A 15,496-nucleotide genomic window follows, 5' to 3' on the forward strand; every position below is an offset into this window, starting at 1 on the left:
CAGTTATCACACAAGTCATAAGTTAATTTGTCACTTTGCATTGAGTCATGGAGAAAGATGGTACGGGTTATGGAGGCATCTTCAGTATCTTTTGTTTTCTTCTGGATAGGATCGATTGTCGTATTTAAGCACTAATGTTTAAAAGTTTGGGTTAGATTTTTGTAAAAGAAGTCTCTAATGCTCACTAAGGCTGCATTTATTTGATCAAAAATACAGTAAAAACAGGATTATTGTGAAATATTAACATTTAAAATAACTGTTTTCTATTTTACTATATTTTTAATGTAATTTATTCAAGTGATGGCAAAGCTGAATTTTCATCTTTCACTTCTCCAGTCTTCAGTGTCACATGGTCCTTCAGAAATCATTGTAATATGCTGATTTGCCGCTCACAAAATATATATTTTTTTATTATCATTGTTGAAAACAGTTGTGCTGAATATTTTTGTGGAAACAGCATTTATTTGAAACAGAATCTTTTGTATCCATCCTTTTATGCATCCTTACTGAATTTAAAAGTATAAAAATCTGATATATACAAGTCATTAGCAGATTGTTGCTCATCTTTGGTGTTCCAAACAAAACCGGCTTCTATTTATGGAAACGTCACATTATTTTTCATAGAAATGAATAAACACAAAAATGGGTTCCATCACAGAAACTTTACATTTTATTGAGAGCCATATATAGTACAAAACATCCACCTTAAATAACTTAAATTAGGCCAAATTCCATCCAAATCGGAAGGCTCCAGATTACAACATGGGTTCTCACCAAGACCACGAGGTCCCTTTAGCACTCAGAACACTCTAAAGAAACACATTTATAAATGTGTGAAATGTCAAAATATTGGCAAGAGTAAAAACGATGAGCTCACAGATCCTTAAAGTCAGGACTCGGGCCACTGAGCAGCTCCTAACTTTGGATTCTGAAACTAGGCATTTCCTAAACTTGACTCTTCATGGTAGTAATAGAGTCTCTCTTAGACGGGGACTACTGTATGATTGCACATATTGCACAGCGTCAACTCAGACCTCATGTTTTGTGCATCTCCCCTGGTTTTAATATTCTTCTTCATCTGTTTGGAGTCCACAAGGCAAGCTACAGTACATTATGACCAAGAACACGGCACATCAGTTCAGTTCCACTGGGAAAATCCCACTTCCCTTCCCTCCCCCCATCTATGCAGGAGAAATCTGGTGATTGGTGGACAGGGGCGGTGGATGTGTATTTGGGACTAGTCCACCCGCTCCAGTAGTGTGGTGATTTTTAATGCTGTTCTTAGGTGTGTGCGAGAGCCTGCCTATCTCTGAGCAGCGACGTCCCTCTTCTGTCACACCTCCAGGGGGTTCTGGGGCCCCTCGGCCCCCTGCAGAGGGTCTGGCTGGAGCCTGCAGATGGGTTTGTTGCACATGGGGCAGACGCTGCGAATTTCCAGCCACTTCACCAGACACCTGAGCAGGAGACAAGGTGAAAAGAGGAGAGACGGGTTAGGCATCAGCTATCTATAGACTCAAGCGCTGTTTTGCATTATAGCCATGTCACAAGATGACAGGCTGAAACTTTAGAATGTCTTTGAGAAAAACAAACAGTCTGACAGATGTTCCTCAAGGCAATGCCTTGACAGCTTAAATTGTAGTTCCTCCATATTTTCATTCTTGCATTAGTGCCAATATTCTGTGTCAGGAATCTATGGCATGATGTTTGTTTTAAATGTTCACATTGTAATGCATCAATCAGTGTTTTAAAATGTGGCTTCCTATTTAATTATTTACAAAATGAGAAAGGTTGGAAAGTGTGTCAAGAAGGTGAAAGATCTTACTTCTTGTGAAACGCATGAGAACAAGGGCAAACCCCTAGTTCATCCCGGCTCCGAAACTCTTCCAGGCAAACGGCACAGGTCTGCTGCAAAGTAAAAGGGGATGAAAAAAAAAACAGACACAACAAGAAGCTTTTATTTATGTAAATGTTCCAATGTCAATACGTTTAAACGACTGTAATGGTTCAAAGCATTGTTAATACAGTTACAGGGATAAACTTGTCGGAACAAAAAAAGAAGAAGAAAGAAATGAAGCTGTATAGTAATACAACATACAGGTTTGGAATGACATGGGGGTAAATAAATTATAGAAATTATCATTTTTTATGTTATTTTGGCAGATACTTACTCCAAGAAGACTCAATTTTTTCCCTGGACCTTTTAGAACGACCTGTAAAAAAGTAATTTTTATATGTCTATCATACACGTATATTATACATTACATCCTAACATCCAAAACTCACAGCATACTTCCTCATAAAGGAATGAAATTACCGTTAACTTACCTCATTATATCCATATTGTTCTTGTGTGCCCTGTCGCCTCAGTCTGTGTAATATAAAAATATTTGTTGCTTTACATAGATTAAAAAGTATGTTACCTGTGCAATCTTTCACTACTGCACTGCAGTTTGATGGACTATACTGTCCCTTACTGAATTAATTTATTATTGCATTATTGACTTTCTTTATTATACTTATGGAAAGGACTATGAGTTACCATTGTGTAAGAAATAAAATGTGCTACGCTTGCCTTGCGATGCTTAATACAGCCCAATTCTCTTATAATTTTATAGCAATTCCATTGTAGCAAGTACCAACGTCATTTCTGTTTACCCATAACATTTTGTAATTTGATCAAATTTAAGTTTTTTAAGATGGATGTTTTGTACTATATATGGCTCTGAATTTTTTTTTTTGATTTATTAAGTATACCTGAACAGGTAACAACAGAAGATCATGCTCAACATGAAGATGAAGAGGCCTATCCCAAGAATGATGACATAGACATTGAGTGGAAGACGACCGGTAATGTCAGTGGTCATTTTGCAGAACTTGTCTGTAATCCTTTAGTCTGCGTCACATAGGCATGCTGCAAGAGAAAAAACAAAACCATATTTTGGTTGAAAATATTTCTTATGGTGAGAGTCATGGGAGCTCACAGCTTTTTTGATTTGATCACCCATCAGTCATGAAGTGAGTGGGTCACATATTTCTTCTGTCAGACCCTTGAAAGCCAACACACATCACTGTGATTCTCATGTGTACTCTTCTCAGTGGCCCCTGCATGCATATTGCATACTGTGAGCCTGAGGACTGTCCTCGTGTTTCTCAACTTCATGTAACACTGCTCTCATTGTTGGACCTCGCTGAGCAGCATGAACTTTTCACTGTAATACATCTTTTAAAACTGAAAAAACAAGAGATGTCACAGTGGTGTCAGATGATGTGTTCAACAGCTAAGCGCAATCGGGTTTTTTTAGTTTTTATTTACTGTAAAGTTTGTTATAGATTGTACCTGGGCTCTGTCCCTCAAAACAAATGAGGGTAAAATCCAACATAAAAGTATTTTTTAAACAAAATACTACTGATCATTTTAATGCACACTGTTAATACAGCAAAATATTATTAATGCAGAATTTTCATGCAGTGAAATGAAGCCAGATTGATGCAATAATAGGGTCTTTGTTGTGATGGAGAACACTTCTCAAAATGATCATCTTGTGTTTTCATTTATTAAGTTGTTCATTTACTTAAGTCTTGTAGAAGTCCTCCAAAAGTCCTTGTTGCATGTACCATGTTGACTTTCAGGGTTCAAGCTATTTTATCACACGCTGGAGAATTTCCAGAGCAGTGAACATTGTTCAGACAACAATGGTTTAACCTATATCCTGAGGCAACACATGTAAATAGCGACACAAACACATTCAGCTGATGTTACAAGGCTTTCAGCTGTATTTAGGAGTAAAATTGTCATCTCCTAATCCAAAACGATTCAGTTGTCTGTATCATTTGATAGAATTAATATCGCCCTGGGCTTTCTGACAAAGTATTAATGTTTTCTGTAGCATGACGGTTAATATTTTCAAACTGCCATAGACCAAAACACTGTAAACAAAGAATAGACATACACACTTCATTGTGCTGTGCTTGTGGATGAAACAAAAGCAGACAAGAAATGCTCCATTGTGCTGAAGCGCCGAGACAGTAAATGAAAATGCTGTAGTTGTGCTTGCCTACAAATATTATATATATACTGTATATGCGCTTTACTTAGTTTAACTTGGTGCACTTTCCATAAAGAAGAAGACAGTAAAAAAGGTTAAAAGACTCTAAAATGTAACTTTAAGAGTTGACTTCAACTTTCAAATGCTTCCAAAAAAAGAAGGAAAATAATAAATGCTTCTCCAGGATCAGTAGTTCCTAATGGGGAAACAATGCAGGTAAACAAGGATTTAAACAGTATACTTTTCAGTTTTTCAGTATTCTGAATGCAAGTAATGGATTTTATTCCTTTTGTTTAAACATTAAACTATTCTTTTTCTTATTGGAAACAGATTTGCATTTTCAAAGGAGAGAGCGAGAGAGCGTTTGGCAACGAGAGTGAAGCCTGGCCAATTGTCTGTGCATAAAGACAAACACTAGTGGTGCACCCTTTCTGCCATAAAGCCACCATCTGGTCTATCTATGAGGGGTTGAGGGGGAGGCAAGAGATGTGAAGGCCTCACCAACCCAGGCAGGAAGCACCATTTGGGGGGAAACAATAATAACTGACCGCAGGGGTTGAATGCTGCCAAATAACCGCACAATGTTTCGTCTCTCACAACAGACAGACACAAAGTGTGTGCTCTGCACAAGTCCAGGTCATGGAAGAGAGTGTGCCAAACAGGAGAAAGGTAAAAAGGCTTGGGTTTTCAGGTGAAGGAGGGGGTGGTAGTAATTTAAGGAGCATTTTAGTTAAACATTGATAGAAAGCCAGTGGGAGGGTCGTGGCTCTGTGCATAACACATGGTTAGGGAGCTCAGATTATGTAGCCACTAAGGGAAGAGAAGGAGGAGGGGGTTATGATTCATACTCACCGTTACACCACTGGATAGGTGCTATATTGCTGCACAATACCAAACGATCCAGCAACTTGTGTCCACGGAGACAGCGATGAAACCGGGCCAAAGGAGCGGGCCGATCCCCTCACTCAAAACCAGATGAATAATACAAGTTTTACACTTCCAAAACTCCTACCACAAAAGCTTTGAATCCTCAGCGCCTCTGATTAACACATTAAGATCTCCCAGCAGCTCTTCACTGGCATATGGAGGGAGGCAGGGCGATTCTGTTTTCTTTGTGTTGAAACATTTACAAAGACAAGTCAGTCATTGTTGAGACCTGTGTCAACACAGGCACAGATATCAACACCTACTCCTCGGTATCTAAAACGTTTTGTGCAACCACAGGCTTGTTAAAAGAAAACCAAGTGCTCTTTTTTCCAGCATCATGATCCAAAAGCAAGCGGCAGCACAGAATATGTCAAATGTGCAATGTGTTTTTCACATCAACAATGGATCAGCGTCTACCTCCGCTTGACGTGAAGTTGTTGTCACTGGCTTTTTTCATTTTTTTTACCTCTCTGTAGAGTCACGATAACAAAGCAGTGAGAGAGAAAATGTACATTACAGAGAGTCACAGATTTCTTTGTCTATCTTCAAAACATTGTCACAAAGCTCACCCCTTCCTCTGCTGCCGTCAGACACTCTCCTTTAGTCTTCTCACTCAAGATTATCGCCCTCACGTTACAATCAACCGTTTTTTCCCCCGTAACAAAGAAAGACGAAGAACAGTGGCATACAGCCGTCAGAGCAAGAGCTTGTGAGTGCAGCCCATTCAAAGCTGTGTCTCCCTCACACCATCTGGTCTGGCTTCTCCGCTGCAAATACACAAAGGATAAAATGCATTTTCCAGACAAAGTGATGAGATTCCTGTGTGTTTCCTGTCGCCTTTTCCAGCAGTCCTGCCTCCACGTAATGGTGCCGATGACTTCTCTCCTGCTCAGTTTGTAAACAGATCTCTGCTCATGTGATTCGCTGTCTGGATCACAGCTCTCCTTTCACCCGCCCCCTCCTCGCTCTCACCCTCTCCTTTTCTATCCTGTGCTCTCTTTTTTCCTCCTACTTCTCTCCAGCTGAAGGCTATTAGGAGGTGACAGTGGCCAGGCGAACAGACAGCCAGGCAGAGTCAGGTTTTCTCTGATGAGTCTGTGTAAGACAGGGATGTGAAGGGGAATGAGGGTTGGTACACTTTGCTTGACTGGCAGGCACAAAAACAGCAAATGACAACAGAGTAAAAACAGTGAGAGACTGCCGCAAAAGGGGGAATAGAATAGAATAGAATCGGAGGATATTCTGAGAGCAACCCTACCATAAAGCAAAAAAAAAAAAATAAGCATGTGACAGAAGCAGTGACGCCAGTGATTTTGTCACAGAAAATATATAAATAAATAAACAAAAATACAGCTAATTACACAGTTCCAGTCATGTATCGAAAGGAAATATGCAACTAGTGAATCCTGTTGCACAATATCAGAGTGAATTGATCAAATCTTATGCTAAATCTCCCTGCAGAAAGATTTCGAATCACATGAGCAGAGATCTGTTTACAAACTGAGCAGGAGAGAAGTCATCGGCACCATTAAGTGGAGGCAGGACTGCTGGAATAAATAAACAAACAAAGATTTCAATTTCAACATTTGTCACATAATGTTGATCAACAACAAAAAAACAACCTTGTTGTCTATAAAAAGTTTTTTTTTTTTTTTTGGATTAAATACATTTTTGGATGTTTAAAAAAATTCATAGTTCATTCTTAATTATTCTTCCACATTTGAAACATTATGCCACAAAATCTATTTATTGGACTTCACTAAACTGAACCATGAATATTCATTTAATACTTGAAAATAAAATACTGTATTTTCTTGTCTACTCTGAGCAAATGATGCAGTCACATGACCTTTTTGTTGCACTTTTAAGAATTTAAATGGTAAATTTGCTTCCAGTGGATGTAAACTCTGATGAATGTGAGCCACCCAATTTTTCTCTCAGCCCTCGGTTAACTGGGCATATGATCAGATATCATGAAAAGATCCACTTCATCTCTTCAATAACCCCATGGAATTCCACAGGGATCAGTACTCTGACCACTTTTATTCTCCCACCAAATCACTTACCATTTCACTGCCTTCACTGTCACTGACTTATATTATCAATTTTATTCAAACTATACTCAAATAATCCTTTATTTTCCCACCCTCTGACAACCCTCACAAATCACTGCATGCTTGGCAATCATCTCTGCCTGGACGAACACCCATCACCTAAGCTGAAATGATCAAAAACCAAGCTGTTGTTCCTTCAAGCCAAAAAGCACCCTTGCCTAGTCCTTATCATTTCAATAGAAAACTCTCACCCACACAGAAAGCAAAAATCTTAGCGTCACACTGGACAATGACTTTTCAATTGCAACCCACTTACTAACAGTTATACCTTGCAGATTTCTCCTGCAGAACATTTGCCAGACTGTAGTAAGCACTAGTCTGCTCTTGTCTCAACTACAGCAACTCCTGGACAACCTCCCAGCGTGTGCAATGAAACCTCTGCAGACGACTGATATTCAACCTTCCCAAGTACTCCCATGTCACATCTCTGCTCCACCCCCTCAATGGCTTCCTTCCTATCCTAATCAAGTTCAAAGTACATGCAAGGCAGTTAGTTTTATACATCTTCCTGGTGAGAAGAACATTTTAATAACCTAAAGAACCTTTTTTCACTACAAAGACCCTTCTGTGGAATTGGTTATATGGATGTTAAAGCCACAATATGTAATTTTTTGAGCCTTTTCAAAACAAAGGAGTAGCTTGATGACGCCTTGATTTTGCGGAACTTGTATTATGAGGCAAACGATCATGCGTATGTGGGGTAACGCAGCACTCATATTATTTACATTATTTGAGTGTGTTGAAAGTTAGGTTATAATGCTAAACATGGTACTTGTGGTAAATCAAAAAAACTTGATTTCTTGATTTACCACGATTTACGAGATTTAAACAATAAGACTAACTGCTAACTAACTATATAACAATTTTTCATTTTATGTCGATGAATGCATCCAAACAGTTGTTCACCTGTCTAATAAAACACAAAATATATTAAAGCATCTTTGGTGTTTCCATGGTTTCTACAAAATAAATTCGAGGGTAACGCAGGTATGATGTCATATGGTCCGTATACTGGTTAAAATTGCAAATTTCTCTGGATTTAAACATTGTTGGAAACATTTGTGATAATGTAAGTACACAAGTCAACAAAATATAACTGTTCTAGTGGTTTTTGGATATTTTAATTAAAAATCTTACATATTGTGCCTTTAAAGGTAGGCTTACTCCATTGAACCAAAGAAGCAATAAAGAAACTTAACTTTTAAGAGTGTAGGCAGTATAGTATCTGCATTAGATTTAGTAGATTTATGTGCAGTACTTGTTTGTATTTGTACAGGAAGCACTTCATTAGCATTACAAATTGCACACTTGCCATCTGTTGATCGCAGTGGTCTCATGTGATGCTAACCACTTTTGTAGGTCATTCTGCATAAAAGCATCTGCTAAAAGTCTTAAATGTACATAAATTACATTTCATTATGTCAGTGTTAGTTAAAATGCTAAGGTGTTTCATTGTACTACTGAAGATGTTATATTATTTATTCATTAGACACTAATTTGTCAGATGCACTTTATTGCTTAGCAAAACAAGAGGTCATCTCAACCTGAGAGTACATTATCTTAAAACAGATGCCAAATAGACTGTTGTGCATTATGAAAATAGAACCATTTGAGCTGCCAATCGCCTATCTACAAAGCTAAAACATACCATTTGTATTTAAAAAAAAATGAAATACCTGAATTATAGCCAGACATTAAAATAATACCCAAGCATGTTTACCATGCAAAACAATGTAGAATGTATAAAATGGCCACTGAAGAGAGAATTAAACAACACCCAACTTGTTACCCTCAAAATCTTTTTCAATCGCTGCACTCCTTTGTATACATGTCCCATTTGTTCAAGCGGCTGTACAGGGGAGTGTCATCGATCTCTCTGTACATGTAAACACCAGTCACGCGGTTCCACTCCAGTCTGGGAATGACATTCTTGATTCCCTGACAGCTTGCAAGAAGCTCCTTCTCCCCATCTTCCAAGGCCGCAAAGCCAAAGAAGCTCTTGACACATTCAGCTGCATTGAATTTAGCATGCACTTCAGCTGTACGCTGGAAAAGATCTTGTTCGTTGGAACGATACTGGGACCAGTACGCCTCCTGCTGGTAGCCAAGGGTAGAGCAGCAGTGTTTTAGACAAAGGAGCAGAAAGACTGTGAGGGAGATGATTCCCACAAGCAACCAGCCCAACAACTAGATGAATAAACGAGAAAAAAAGAGGTTATACATATCATACAGAAGACATTTTTCGTGAAATCAGAAGTATTAATTCAATTAAAGGGATAGTTCACCCAAAAATGAAAATTAGCCCATAATTTACTCACCCTCAAGTCATCCTAGGTGTATATATCATTCTTCTTTCAGACGAATAAAATCAGAGTTATATTACAAAAGTCCAGGCTAATATTAGAATTTGATTTATAGTTGCTCTGTTTTTGAATTCTATAAAAAGTGCATCTGTCTGGCTCCGGGGTGTTAATAAAGGCCTTCTGAAGCAAATCGACGCGTTTGTGTAAGAAAAATACCAATATTTAAAACTTTATCAAGTAAACTTTCGGCCGACCGCCTTCTGTGGAAAAGTGTTGAATGTTGAAAGTGAAACTCAAGATGCGTATGTGACGTCATGACGAGCATACCTGGTCGGTCGCGTTAGTCTTTCGATCGGCAGGGGAACTTTCAACAATTTTTCCATATATTGAACAGGGAAGGCGGTCGGCTGAAAGTTTATAAAGTTTTAAATATGGATATTTTTCTTACACAAACACATCGATTCGCTTCAGAAGTCTTTTATTAACATAGAGCCCCGTGGAGCATGTTATTTGATGGGCAGATGCACTTTTATGGACTTCAAAAACAGAGCAACTATGAATCCAATTCTAATACTTGGATTAGCCTGGACTTTTGTAATATAACTCCGATTTTATTCGTCTGAAAGAAGAATGTCATATACAACTAGGATGACTTGAGGGTGAGTAAATAATGGGCTAATTTTCATTTTTGGGTGAACTATCCCTATAACACTATAACAAGACTATAACAAGAGTAGGCCTAAAGTGATAAGTACCTGGGATTCATACTGTAGCTGGCGTTCAATCACTCTTGAGTAGTTCATAAATGGTGCAGGTAAATCCTTGCATGGAAACCGGGCCATGGTTTCTGGAATCTTTTTAGTAGGAGGGAAATTATCCAAAGAAGAGGGGTCTACAAACTCACTGAGAGCACAGACATACGCCTCCCCTCGCAGGAGGGAAATAACTGACCAAGTGATGGGGGCAACGGCTGCTCTTCCCACAATGGAGCCCAACAGAGCAAAAGCAGCAGTCACTGAGAGTTTCCGGCATTTTCTGCTGCGACACTCGGACACAACGTCCCAGGTATTTCGATTGAGTGTCAAGCCAATGACAAAGAAAGCCAGGGCTGGTACACCAATGGCAGCCAGACCATACAGGTAATTCTTCTTTGGTGAACATGGACAGTTAAATGCAAAAATATTGTATGCTGTCTGACTGACCACTGTTCCTAAACCTATCAGACCATTGAAGATCATGACATCCTTACTCTTGAAGAAGAGTGCAATAAATTTGAAGTTTTCTGAGATGAGAGAAGCCATCTTGTCCTGATTTTCTCAATGTGAATTAACAGCGATTAAACAATGTCTTTAAGGAGAGTCTTTGTAAATGAAACCTAAAACACTGACAAAGTCCTATGATTGAATGAGTTATTTTTTGTTATCTGAAACCATCATACAAGAAAGCAGAAACAGACTCAAAAAACTCAAAATAAACAGAGAAACATAGACACAAAGAAACATGCATGTGTACAATTCAGATTATTATGAGACGCACGTTAAATTTCAAGGAGAAAAGCTCTTTGAACAAATTCTCTTTGGGCAAGTCTCAGCGTGACACTTCGAGCCTAAAATAGCCTAACTGAAACCCATACAGAAACAGAAAAACTTACATTCCATTGCAATGAGGTACAAATGGTCTTGCAGAACATCCATAGAGTTTTACAAATATGTACAACTAAGTTCAGACAACAAAAGACGTCTTTAAAAACAAATGAGATTTCAATAGCTCATGTCGTGTGGAAGTTGCGATCCCTCCTTCTTTCTGTCTTTTGTGTGCAGCGCTGCCGCTGAATCATCAGCAGGAATAACATCTGGTTCCAGCCCCAATGGAAAGTATGCATTTAACTAAAACAGGCTGGGCAGCATAAATCAAATAACCTCCTCACATCCAGCAAAACAACTCAGCTATATAGACGTTTTCCCCTTTATTGGGTTATTCTTTCCTTTATCTGATGAGCTTGTGTTGATATTACATTCGTTTTTTTTTAAATGTCCAAGACAGGATTTTACAATAACAAATGAACAAAACCATAACATTTCAAATCATTACCATTTCAATAGCATATTGAGTGTCTGTTTTGATATAATAATAACCCAACCGGACCTTGAGACTTTAGACCTTTCTGAAGATATGTGTTTTGTCAGGATTAGAAAAGGTTTTGATTATAAAGTAATTAAAATACATTAGAAACCTGACACCGCCCACTAGGGGAGGAGCACACTAAAATGATTTAAAGTATCATTTCCATGGAAACGCAATGTCCCATTTCAAAATGGTTTTCACCGAATTTTGAGTTCATAAGCTTTCGAATGAAACCTAATTTATGATGATTACCAAAATATGTCAAATATGACTGTCAGAGTTTTATCGTTCATCCACTAGGAATAATCTTTGTGAACTTGATTCCAACAATATCATTTCTCTGTGCTGGTATAATTGTGATATGTAGGCTACTATGTGCTATTTCTTTACATCTAGAACAATTTTTAAAACTATGTCTTCATACTTATCATTATGGTTAACGTCCTTGACTCGTGGTTTCCCCACGGGAATGTGACACAATCAGATTCACTTTTGCCTACTAATTTTCGGGAGAAGTTGCTAGAGGCAGGTCGTTTTCTTACTAAAAGTTTATTGTGATGTCATTGTGTGATACTGTCATTACAAAATGATGTAAAACTGCATCAAGTAGAACAGGCTACACAGTGACATCACTCAATTTGACTGGACATCTTGGCGAAGAATATGTGAAATAACTTACCTTTCAGACAAAATTTGGCAAGCTGTTTTCTTCTGCCAAACAGGATAGTTCCAATGGAAGAGAAAGACAGATGCTGCTGTCTAACTTTCAAAAATTCTGCTCCTCTCCACAATTAACATGCTCTTCTCTGGAATGTCACAAACACAGGGAAGTGGGGTGGCAAACAGTGGAACGTCCTAATGGTGTTGATGGCTGGGGCTAAGCTGCCCAGTGTGCCAAGTCAGTCACTTCACAAGATGTTTTAGCATGACGGTACCTTCTAATAATGCTGGGTTCAGACAGGCCTCCAAGGCACCAACGTCACATCTAGAGTAAATCAAGTTGAGTTTTAGTCATAACTAAGTAAATTATTTGGTGCCACCCAAATTATTAGATTTTTAGATTTAAAATTAAACGTGGCAGGCTGAGACAGATAAAGGATGAAAAATATAGTTTTTTATTTAATGTTTAATTAATTTTGTGTCTAAATATAGTATAAATATAAAAATCTGAATACTAACTAAAGTATAAGTTTTATATCTAAAACATTATAATGGACAGTGGGTCTCAATGTAAGCAAAGCCGATATTGTACACAGTAAAATTTAATTTCAGTAATTATCCTCCAGCAAATCTTCACTAATTTTTACCATCACTATTTTTACCATCACTACCTCACTATTACCATTTACTAAAACTGAGATTATGCCTGACAATATATCCATTTGACAATTTAAAACAGCTTGCCTTTAACAGCAATGGTGTTATGTCATCCCAGCGATAGCAGGCTATGTTTTGACATTCAACTTGATGTCTCTTTTATGGACTAATGATTGGTTGTGGCACATTGGCTAAGCTGATTACTGAAAGGTTGTGAATCTTGATCCAACAGCCATCATAATTGCAGTTTTTAACAAGGGACAAAGTCCCTAAAGGATTGTCCAGCAATACATATTATTTGTTTCTTTGTTTGCTTTTGAGTTTTTAATGATTTTTACATTGCAATTATAATCATTTATCATTCTACTTCCAACAATCAAAATAAATAACACAATACTAGCATTTAGTCTATGTGTATTAAACATTTGTTTCTTTTTTTTATCTGAAAATTGCTTGATTTCATAAAAAATAAAACATTTGAATTAGAAATAAAAATAATTATTCTTTTGCGAACACACATTTCTTGGGTGTTTCTTAATACCAAAGGTGTTACTTTTTAGGTGCGTAGTATTATTCATTCAATAGACACTAATTTGTCATAGGCAAAATATTAAATGTCCAATTCTTTGTCAAGTACTTAACAGTCATGCTCATTTGTGTACGTGGCCCATTTGTTCAAGCGACTGTACATGGGAGTGCCATCAATCTCTCTGTACATGTAAACACCAGTGACGCGGTTCCACTCCAGTCTGGGAATGACACTCTTGATTCCCTTGCAGTCTGCTAGAAGCTCCTTCTCCTGATTTTCCAAGGCCACAAAGCCAAAAAAACTCTTGACATTTTCAGCCGCTTTGTATTTAGCATGCGCTTCAGCTGTACGCATGAAAAGAGCTTGTTCGCTGGAACAGTACTGGGACCAGTACGCCTCCTGATGATAGCCAAGAGGAGAGATGCAATTTTTCAGGCAGAGAAGAAGAAAGACGGAGAGCGAGATGATTCCCACTAGCAACCAGCCCAACAGCTAGATGAAGAAGAAAAAAATGAGGTTGAACATCAGAAGTGTTCATGCAATTAAGGACTATAGCAACACTATAACAAACAACATAAAAAGTGATAAATACCTGGGATTCATACTTTAACTGGCGTTCAACTTCTCCTAAATTGCTGGTAAATGGAGCAGGTACATCCTTACATGGAAACCGTGCCATGATTTCTGGACCAGGTGTGTTTGAAGACAAATTGCCCAAAGATGAGGGGTCTACAAACTCACTGAAAGCACAGACATACGCCTCCCCTCGCAGGAGGGAAATAACTGACCAAGTGATGGGGGCAACGACTGCTCTGCCCACAATGGAGCCCAACAGAGCAAAAGCAGCGGTCAATGATAATTTCCGGCATTTTCTCATGCGACACTCTGACACAATGTCCCAGGTGTTTTGACTCAGCATCACCCCAATGACAAATAAAGCCAGGGCTGGTACACCAATGGCAGCCAGACCGTACAGGTAATTCTTCTTTGGTGAACATGGGCAGTTAAAAGCAAAGATGTTATATGCCGTCTGACCAACCACTGTTCCTAAACCTATAAGACCATTGAAGACCATAGCATCCTTACTCTTGAAGTAAAGAGTAATAAATTTGATGTATTCTGACATAAGCACAGACATCTTATCTTGATATAAGCTTGTTTCTCTTTCTCAGTTTCTTTCCGCTGATGGTGATTGTTGTGTCTGTAAATTGAACCTAAAACCCTGACAAAGACAGATGAAGAAGGCAAACAGAAACAGCTTTATTATACAAATTCTACCAAGAGAAATGTAGTCAAAGTAATACGAGATATACATTGAATTCATAAAAATCAACTGAAAAATCTATTTTTTTCTCAAATGAAAACTTACATTCCATTGCCAGGAGGTACAAACGGTCTTGCTGAACATCCACAAAGTTTTAATATCATGTACAACCACAAGCAGATTGTAAAAGATGCTTGTAAAACGACAACAGCAACAACAACAAAATATGTAGCTCTATTTGTTGTGGTAAAGATGTGAGATCTTTCTCTGCCTCCGTCGGTTATATATATATATAGCAGTGAATCACCAAGAGCAATTACAATCTGGTTTCAGCCTTAATGGAACTAATGAGTTTAATGATGAGCTAAAGTAATTGAGACACATGCTAAAAATAAAAAATAAAACCCAGTAAAAATGGTTATGGCAGTGGTTCCCAAGTTCCAGTATTTTGCATCGACTCCATTATCCGACACTCCCTTTGCTGGTCTTGAACTAGGTATGTTTAATTAAGGAGACATACAAAATGGGAGCATCAAAGTGAACAGAACAGAACATTTCATGATAATGAAAATACTTGTGAAACGGATACCCCATGTCAGGCAGAGAGTCTGCAGAGCAAGTAAGTTCTGAAGTCATACCATTGTTCCTTTAAAGACAGTGGTTTTGACCCTAATGCCACACCTTGTCCACAAGAATATTCAAAGCCCACCCCTCCCTCCTTTTTAATTTAGTAATTACCATAGATTAAAATAAACTACTAATTATAATTAAAAGTTAAAATAATTACATTTTAGATTTCCAAAAGTTTAGGGGGGAATTAAATAAAAGGACAAACTTTAGTATGGGGAACAAATCTAATTGTTAACTGGTTG

The 15,496-nt window shown here is 38.0% G+C and overlaps 3 protein-coding genes across 6 annotated transcripts; all 3 read right to left on the reverse strand.

Moving 5' to 3' along the window:
- Positions 1-384: 384 nt before the first annotated feature.
- Positions 385-11,206, reverse strand: LOC307142002 (RING finger protein 122). 4 transcript variants are annotated; one of them, XM_079842516.1, is made up of 7 exons: positions 11,042-11,206; positions 4,899-6,068; positions 2,755-2,911; positions 2,326-2,368; positions 2,169-2,210; positions 1,823-1,905; positions 385-1,454 (listed from the first exon to the last, which is right to left on the reverse strand). In XM_079842516.1, exons 3-7 carry the CDS (start codon positions 2,862-2,864, stop codon positions 1,334-1,336), a joined length of 399 nt encoding a protein of 132 aa, XP_079698642.1. In that variant the 5' UTR covers positions 2,865-2,911; positions 4,899-6,068; positions 11,042-11,206; the 3' UTR covers positions 385-1,333. The 4 variants fall into 4 exon arrangements, with proteins under 4 accessions (XP_079698642.1, XP_079698644.1, XP_079698645.1 ...); XM_079842518.1 differs by lacking the exon at positions 11,042-11,206 and having other exon boundaries at positions 4,899-5,443; positions 5,543-5,891; XM_079842519.1 differs by lacking the exon at positions 11,042-11,206 and having other exon boundaries at positions 4,899-5,010; positions 5,543-5,875.
- On the reverse strand, positions 6,630-11,208 carry calhm2.1 (calcium homeostasis modulator family member 2, tandem duplicate 1). Its single transcript, XM_079842515.1, has 2 exons — positions 10,146-11,208; positions 6,630-9,274 (listed from the first exon to the last, which is right to left on the reverse strand). Exons 1-2 carry the CDS (start codon positions 10,689-10,691, stop codon positions 8,891-8,893), a joined length of 930 nt encoding a protein of 309 aa, XP_079698641.1. The 5' UTR covers positions 10,692-11,208; the 3' UTR covers positions 6,630-8,890.
- A 2,260-nt stretch (positions 11,209-13,468) lies between these two features.
- LOC307141813 (calcium homeostasis modulator protein 2-like) lies at positions 13,469-14,498 on the reverse strand (the record flags this gene model as incomplete). The annotated part of the gene is made up of 2 exons (XM_079842266.1): positions 13,469-13,852; positions 13,953-14,498. 2 exons carry the CDS (start codon positions 14,496-14,498, stop codon positions 13,469-13,471), a joined length of 930 nt encoding a protein of 309 aa, XP_079698392.1.
- Between the last annotated feature and the right edge of the window lie 998 nt (positions 14,499-15,496).

The sequence above is a fragment of the Gobio gobio genome (assembly GCF_949357685.1).
Source record: "Gobio gobio genome assembly, chromosome: 18".
NCBI lineage: Eukaryota > Metazoa > Chordata > Actinopteri > Cypriniformes > Gobionidae > Gobio > Gobio gobio.

Bases quoted from the DNA above. Each gene is read 5' to 3' on its own strand.
- LOC307142002 (XM_079842516.1), bottom strand. From the start codon at position 2,864: ATGACCACTGACATTACCGGTCGTCTTCCACTCAATGTCTATGTCATC. The intron at 2,369-2,754 runs GTATACTTAATA...TATATTACACAG, and splicing joins TTCTGTTGTTACCTGTTCAG to ACTGAGGCGACAGGGCACAC. The intron at 2,211-2,325 runs GTAAGTTAACGG...ACTTTTTTACAG, and splicing joins AACAATATGGATATAATGAG to GTCGTTCTAAAAGGTCCAGG.
- calhm2.1 (XM_079842515.1), bottom strand. From the start codon at position 10,691: ATGGCTTCTCTCATCTCAGAAAACTTCAAATTTATTGCACTCTTCTTC. The intron at 9,275-10,145 runs GTACTTATCACT...TTATTCATCTAG, and splicing joins AGCTACAGTATGAATCCCAG to TTGTTGGGCTGGTTGCTTGT.